This window comes from Equus caballus, chromosome 3 (genome assembly GCF_041296265.1).
Source record: "Equus caballus isolate H_3958 breed thoroughbred chromosome 3, TB-T2T, whole genome shotgun sequence".
Taxonomy (NCBI): domain Eukaryota; kingdom Metazoa; phylum Chordata; class Mammalia; order Perissodactyla; family Equidae; genus Equus; species Equus caballus.
The window spans coordinates 2,401,416-2,409,384 of NC_091686.1; the positions used below are offsets into that span (position 1 = coordinate 2,401,416).

Sequence of the window (7,969 nt, forward strand, 5' to 3'; positions counted from 1 at the left end):
CCTGACCGCCTCAGAGTTCAGCAAGAGAAACAAAGACCTCCCTCAGCATTGGGCTGTGACCACACAACCAGAAGCCCTTTCTTTATAATCACGAACTTCTCCTTCCCGACTTCAGCTACACTGTGTCTCCTCACCGCTGCCTGAAGCATTTCCCAGTGAGAAGACCTAGCAACAGGAGTGTACGCCGCCCAGCCATCTAATGCTCGTCCCTGGCCCCGCTCCAGCTCTCCCAGGGTCACTCACAGCTGGCCTTCCTGCGGACGGCTGAGCTCAGAGTGACATGGGAGGAGTGAGAGCACGGGCCGGTGCCTGGGCAGGGCCTGGGAGCACTTCCATGTCAGCAGTCCTGTCAGTGATGGGGTGGGGCTGTGAGGGCCTGGAAGTTCCTTTGAAGGGCAGTTTCATTGGTGAGGGCCATGTCCTGCAATCATGCCAGGCTCAGTTTGGTTTCCCTCATGACACCATCACAGTACACTGGCTCTGTGCCAGGCCCCATGGGAGGCACTGGGCCAAGCAAGATGAGCAGCATGCAGTGGCCCCCTTGGAGGGGCTCTCCCTCTAGAGGGACACAGACATGCAGAAGGGCTCGTGCCCTGATGGGGGAGTGGGCAGACAGGCAGACAGAATATTCATCCACAGCGATGGATGCAAATGCACGAGCAACGGGGGATGGAGATGATAGACACTAGGGGGTTAAATCCCCTGTTCCCTGATGGATTGGAGGGGCGGGGAGAGACTGCAGGGCAAAGAAAGGACACAGGATGCTAATTCTCCCATTCACTTGCTCTGGGTCCTTCACTCTGGTTTCTGTTTTCCCATCTGTTCTGTGCAGGGATCTACCCAGATGTTCCCTTGTGTCCTGCTTCCACCAGGTGTCCACTGTTCCTAGTGCTGCCACAGTTTCTTCAGCACCTACTGTATGCCAGGCAGTGCTGAGCATCTGTCATACCTTTTAGCAGAGTCTTCACAACCACGTTGTTGGGAAGGCATTATTGTGCCCGTTTGGAATATGAGCAAACTGAGGCCCAGAGAGAGTGTGGCTGTATCCTCAGTGCAGAGCTGGGCACAGAGATCAAGAGACCTTTGTAGTGGCCCCTGGGAACCTTCCCCAGCCGCCTCCGCTAGCTCAAAGGAAGGGTGCCTGCGCCTTCCCTCCTGGCTTAACTCCCGGTTCAAAGACACCGCAGCCCTCCCAGAGAGTTAACAAGGACTCGGTCAAGCCCACGCTGAAGGGTGGGTGGCTGGATGGGGGGAGGGGAAGGCTTAGACTCAAGGACGCGTCGATCATAAAAGAAGAATGACCTGGAGGAAACGCCAGATATCTTCCAACCCACCCCTCGCATTTGTGGACTGAGGAAAATGAGGTTCAGAGGAGAGAGCAGTCTCAGCGAGCGAGCCAGGGGCAGAGGGCAGGGCGCGCGTCCGCGCACCCGGTCTTTCATCGCCCTCCTCGGTCCGCGGGGTCCCAGGACCCGGGGGAGCGTCCTGGCCCTTCGCCGCGCCCCGCCCTGTCCCCCGGCACACTCCCCCAAGAAGGCAGCGGTCAAGAGGCGGCGTGGGGCTCCCGCTGCACCTGGGCGATCACGTTCTCATCGGCCGGCTACGGGCGTCAGCGCTCCGGCGCAGCTGCCCTGGGGCAGCGGCTGGGGAGCGAGGGAGCGAGGGGCCGGCTCCTCGCCAGGGATCCCGCGTTGGCCCGCGGCTCCCGGAAGCGCCTTGCACTGCCTGTAAAACAGGGCCTAGAATCAGGTGTGGGCTCGTTGGGTCCTAGAAACCTCCCTGAGTTGCCCGCAACAGACCCCCCAACACAGCCTTTACCCTCAGGGAACTGGAGAAGGGGGTGGGGAGGCACCACTCCAAAGAGGGAGGCCAGGAAGGCGCATCTGGGGTGAGGAAGGCTTCCAGGAGGAGGTGAGCTTTACCATTGAGGCCAGAGAGGAGGAAGTAACCAAAGTGACCGGCAGGGGAGGAGTCTTTCAGACAGAGGGTGAGGCTAAGTGAGGGGGTAGTCCTGGAACCCCTACAGGCTCTATTCTGATCGTTCTATTTGAGATGAAAGCGGGAGGCAGAGCCCAGATATGGAAGGGCCTAGAGGGTTCTTAGCATTAAAGGAAATCACCGAAAGTTTAAGAGTAGACCTTTCCATCGATCGCCTGGGGTTGGGAGCAGGGGGGTAGTCTGTGCCTGGCCCCTGGCCCTTTCTTCTCTACCGTGTCAATCCCCAACACACCAGTTGGCGGTCTCTGGTTCTCTCCCAGCTGGGGCACAATTTTCAGACACAGGTTGACTCACCTGCTTCCGGCAGAGGTAACAATCAATCAGAAGTGAGGACGGTGGCCCAAGTGACACGTGCCAGGCCTCAGCGAGGCCTCTAAGTCCAGATCCCTGGGGACAGCTATCCACAGCCCCAACCAGGCTAATAGGAGGCTCAGGCCTGAGGATGAGGGTACTTTGGGGGGTGGAGAACCCCATATTTCTCCAGAGCCCTCTAGTGCAGGAGTACCAGCTTGGCACTTCCGAACCCCAGGGACCCCACTGCAGAGCAGGAGATGGCCCAGCCCCAGATGTCTCCCTTTTCAACCAGAGCCAAACAAGGCCTGCTGGGAGGGTGAAAACAGGGTGGTGAATCTTGGGGAAGCAGTGCCTGTGCTGTTGAGATAGGATGGCTTCCCAGAGGAAGCAGCCTTTTAGTTGAACTGCTTAGATCCCCAGAAGGAGAGGATTTTGAAAAGTAGAGGAGAGAAAGGGTACTTCAACTTGAAGCAAGGAAACAGCAGGTGCAGAAGCACCCAAGACAGCAGTGGGTCCATCAAATGGCAGGGAGAGGGGTAGGCAGGTGGAGGAAGGGGCTGGGCCCAGATTGAGGAGGGTCTCCAGTGCCAAGGTCAGACATTTCAGGAGGTGGAGGCCCTCCCCTAGGAAGGGCCAGCTGGAGCCAGAGCAGAATCAAGGGGTAACCTCCCCTGGCCTCGGACTTGGGGCCCTTTTTCCCCTTTTGTGTTCACCTTGCAGGCCCCAGAGGACTTCCCCTGGCCTCCAGGAGACTGCCCTCAGCAGCCAGAGAAGTTCAGGCGTAGGCAGCACTCACAAAACCCAGGCCAAAGAACTGTGGGCCCCTGGTCAAGGGACAGAGGACGGCTGGGACCTCAGAGTGGGAGGGACTTCCGGAGATGTTTACATTCCTCTATCTTTATACAGATGGACAAACTGAGGCCCAGAGAGGGGACTTGCCAAAGTCCCCCAGCAGGAGTACAGCCTGGGGTCCCCTCCTCAGGAAGAGGGGTGACCCCCCAGCTGCAGCCCAGTGAGCTCCAAGTGGTTCCAGACGCAGCTTCCTTGGGTGGCGGCTACCCGACCCCGCGGGGCCGAGGAGAGGCCCTGGGGCACAGGGTCTGCATGCCTGGCCGGCTGGCTCCGCACCGGCAGAGCAGTTGGGTCCAGCTAGCTGGGCTGCCCAAGGCTCCAGCTCTCCCTGAGCTCTCTCCCTCAACCGGAACAATACGGAGGTATCATTTTTAAACGGAACAGTTTTTTGGTTTTTTTTTTTAAATTCCTGTAGGGCTCCTTATTCCACGTTATCCCCACTTCCCTGGCGACTGGCTAGTGGGGAGAAGAACTGTGGGGCAGGAACAGAAAAGCACTCGCGTCCACTCCTCATTATCGAGGTCCCTACCTGTCCCCCACGGGACCCGCGGGCTGCTGGGGCTGCGGAGCACGCGGACTAGAGACGCGGCCCCCTGCACTGCGCGCCGAGGAGGAACAGGGCCCGAGTTCCAAGGAGTGCGTGGTGAATTTCTAAATCACAGGAACAGCAGGAATAACTCGAGAAACGTTGCTTATTACGCCATTATTAACTCGCCCCGCCCGCCCAGGAGCTAATTAAATTCATCCCTGAATCTCCAGCCAGAAAAAAGCCTCTGAGCCATCCAGGGGGCGCATCCAGGCCGCGGTTCCCGTCCGGAGGCCGCTGGCCGTCCACCCGCTTTCTGGAGCCCGACCTCCCCTCTGCCTCTGCCTGCCGAAGCAACTGGGTCAGACTTCCAGACTTAAAACGAAGTCGTTTATTTCAATTTTGCTTTCACATTACGTTCCGATACAATCAAAACTCCTGGACGAACCTCTTGAATACAAGTCCTGCGGTGGGCGCAGTCACAGGGCCCGGCGCCCGGGACACGGCGGGCGGACTCGGGTTCAGAGGCGGTGGCATGAAACATATGCTGCTTCGGGACGGTGGGGCGGCGGTGGGGGTATCCAGGGCAGCGGCGTGGGAAGCGTGCCGCTCAGGGCAGGCTGGGTGCGATTCCTCTAATTGGGATTACATATTCCTGATCCATTTGGACTTCGAAAAACCCAAACTTCACTTGCAAGCCGGCAGCCGCGCCTGACCTAGCAAGATTCCGGCCAAATTTCTTATGTTTGCGCCAAAGCAGGGGGCACAGGCGAACGCGGGGCTGTTCCGAGTCTGGCGCAGAAGGGAGCGCAGGCCGGCTTCGCGGGGAAGCCTCGCGCCTGCCCTTCCTCAGGGCGTGCTCTCCAGAGTCTCCGGCACCTCTGAACCTCGCCCTTCCGCATCCTGCCCCCAAACCTCGAAGCCAGGGAGGATGCGGAGTTTAGAAAGCTGTTCCAGAAAAATAAAAGTCCCCCTTCAACTTTATTGGATTAAAGCAAAATTAAATCTTGGCTATTCACACGTATGTTACAGAGGACGAGGAAGCGTCCGGAAGAACCTCCTGGCGTTTGGTGAGCCACAGAACACGGGGGCATGGACAAGCGTCAGAACATCAAGCAGCCTTAGATTTCACGATCACTCCGAATAGGACATAGAAATACGGAAATACAGCCAGTTTCCACTGGGAAGAGTTCTTCGTGTACAAAGGATATTTATTTATATATATATTGTTGAACCAGTCACCACTAAGGTGAGTCCTTTTCTCTGCTAGCAAGCAGCCGAAGACAAAGTATCTCCAGCTAATTAACTCTTGAGCGGTGTTTTAAGAAGAGCAATACTTGCCAAATTAAAACGACCTCCCCCATCCAAAAAGAAAAACACCCCCTCTCCAAGCTAAAAAAGGGGGGGAGGGGCATATTAGATTTCAGCAGGTGGAACGATTCAGGGGGCACTGAGGAGGAAGATATTTCACATTATACAGTGAAATACAAAGTTTCTTTTCTATAAATTGTAGGGAACATGAACACAGGGTAAGAAACAATGACAAGGCAGTCTCTCCCTCTTCGTTACTGCGACTGGAATGGGGAGGTGAGTTTATTTTTGGAAACGGGAGTGCGCAGAGCTAAGCGCAATAGACTTCTAATGAGGAAACCGACAAAGTTGTCCGACCGCGGCGGCGCGCGCCTTTTCCCGGACACCGCTGGGGAGGTGTGGGAAGTTTCAAGTCGTGCCGCTTTCCCGTCCTCTAAATTTCAGCCTCTCTCATTCCCCCTCCTGCCTTCGCCCTCTCCCTGCCTCCATTCCTGCGATGAGCCAGTCAGAGAGGAAACACGAGGAATCCCGAGAAGGTCGAGTACTTCCAGCCCCCCATCAAGTTCCCTCGCTCTAGCTTGAGGTATGCTCGGTCGCCTTTCTCCATCTGGATCAGGACTCCGTTGCTGGCGGCCTCCCGGGTCACGTCCTGGTCACCAGCGAAGGCTGAAATCACCGGCCACCCGTTTAACATGAGGCTCACCTGAGAAAGAGAAAGGCCCGCTTCAGAGGCGCAAGCCAGGCGGTACCGGAGCGGCAGTGGGGACGCGACCCTTCGCGGCTTGGCTGACAGCCATGAAGGCCTGGACGCAGCTGAGGGTGGGGGCAGCGGGGCGGGACGAAAAGGGGCTTTGCAGCTTACTGCTGAGGGTCCAGCGGGGGTGAAAGCGGCCCAGTGGGTGAGAGGCAGGGCCTGCCCCCGAAACGGGAGTCACTTGAGCGCGCCCAGAGAATCCCGACTGTGCTTTTTTATCCAGTTTAAGGAATCGGTGGGTGGCTCGAGGTCTCTGCCCCTCCCCCGACCCCCCAGGCTCAGAGAGAAACTCGGGCAACTCCGCTCCTGGCGCTTCCGGGAAAACAAACAGACACCCTGGCTCCTGCCTGGACACCATGAGGCCACAGTGGGGACGCCAGACAAGGCTTGCGACTGAGGAGAAATCCCGCGCAGAGCTGCACTGTGTGCTTCATTCCCGAACCCCGGGTTCAGTTCCCCTCCCAGACCCAGCCGCTTCCGCCACCGCCTGTTTTTGCCCTTTCAGCGGCCAGAGGCCCGGCGCCCTCTCCCTAGGCGCGCGCTCGCCTTCTGTCTCCGCCAAGAGGAAACCTGCACAGCACACCTCTGGGAATCTGGCGAGTGCTGGCTGGGACGCGGCTGGAGGAAGGAGAGAGTGGCGCTACGCCCCTCCCTTCTCTCTCCACCCATCGCCGACTTGGGTTCGGGCTGCTAGTTCGAAAACCCAGGGTCAGTCCCCAAAGGGACCCCGGGAGGTCCCCGAGCGTGGCGCTGAAGGCAAGCGCACGGGCGTCTCGTAGGCTTTGGAGCAGGGACGAGGGCTCGGGGAGACTGTCCGTGGTGCTGAAGGCGAAGGTCGCGGAAATCTTCCGGAAGCGGGAGCTGTTTGTGATGCTAACAGCGACCGCTATGGGAAACCCCTGGAGTCCCGTGGGAAAGCGGGAGAACCTCTTGGAGAGGCCCAGGAGGCGGAGGAGGGAAACCGCCTCTCAGAAGGGGGCTAGGTTCCAAGGGCCAGCGACGGAAGCAGCAAGAGACAGCCCGAACCACAGAACCGTGAGGCCCTGCTCCCCGTCCCTCCAAGCAGCCCCGGGCACACGCTGGTGTCCCTTCTATCTCCCACCTCCCTAGGGCCCGCTCACTCCCTAGGCTAGGAGCCCCCAGCGGGGCCGGAGCCTGGCCCTGAGGCGGCGGCTGACCTGGATGGTCTGTCTGTTGTAGACTTTCACCACGTGGAAGTTAAAACTGTAGATCCCTTTGCGCGGGGCGATGAAAGTGCTGCGTTCTGAATCAAAGTTGTTCCCGATGTTCACTAGTACCTATAACGAGACGGGAACGAAGGGCAGTAGGCAAGAGTCAATCCCGAACTCTTGTCCCCGCGCCTCCGCAGAGACCTTGGAGAGTATCAGGCATTTTCTTCCACCTCTTCACCACCCCCACCAAACCGTCTGCATGGAACACGCACCTGGTCGAAGTAGATGATCATGGTGCGATTACTCATCTCGGACGGCTCGTGGTTGGTGCTTCTGATGGCAGAGAAAGCCACCTTGGCGCTGCCGGAGCGCACAGAGATGCCCAGAGCTGTGCCCGTGGGATCGGACGTGGGGTTGGAGTCGCACACCACCAGGCACTTGCCCTCCAGAACGATGGGCTCCGTCTCATTCTGCCCGCGGGCCGGGCCCGCCAGCCACGCTGCCCCCAGCAGCAGCAGCTCCACGACGCCCAGCATCGCGGCGCCGGCGCCCACCCCACCCCCCACCCCGGGGGCTGCCTGCACCAGCCGCCCCCCGCCCCAGCCCCGCACCGAAGCCCCCGCCTCGGCTCCGTGCGCAGCTCCGCCGACGCTGCTCTGGACACTGCTGCTCTTCCTTGCGCTCCCGGGCAAGCGTGCCCCTCGCGCGATTCTCCCGGAGCCCCGCCCGGGCCTCAGGGGTGCCGCGGCTGCCCAGCCGCACTTGGATGCATAGCCGCTGGCGCTCGGGCCCCGCTGCTGCCGCCGCCTCCAGCCCGCACCCGCCGCTGCCGCCGCGGCCGCCGCTCTGAATTATTGATGCAGCCGGCGCTGCAGCCGGAGCGGGCGGAGAGCGCGCGCCGGGCACAAAGGCGCGGCTCGCGGCCTGGCCCCGCCCCGTCCGCCACGGCCCCGCCCCTCCCCGGGCGAGGCCCCGCCTCCCGGCCAATCCTGGCGCGCCGCGCTCCCGGCCGGGCCAATGGAGGCGCTGTCCGCGCGCGGCCACCTGACCCGGGGCGCCGTT

At 60.0% G+C, this 7,969-nt stretch overlaps 1 protein-coding gene across 1 annotated transcript; it reads right to left on the reverse strand.

Moving 5' to 3' along the window:
- Window positions 1-4,046: 4,046 nt before the first annotated feature.
- Window positions 4,047-7,484, reverse strand: CBLN1 (cerebellin 1 precursor). The gene is made up of 3 exons (XM_001488649.6): window positions 7,180-7,484; window positions 6,914-7,033; window positions 4,047-5,684 (listed from the first exon to the last, which is right to left on the reverse strand). Exons 1-3 carry the CDS (start codon window positions 7,441-7,443, stop codon window positions 5,487-5,489), a joined length of 582 nt encoding a protein of 193 aa, XP_001488699.1. The 5' UTR covers window positions 7,444-7,484; the 3' UTR covers window positions 4,047-5,486.
- Window positions 7,485-7,969: the final 485 nt, after the last annotated feature.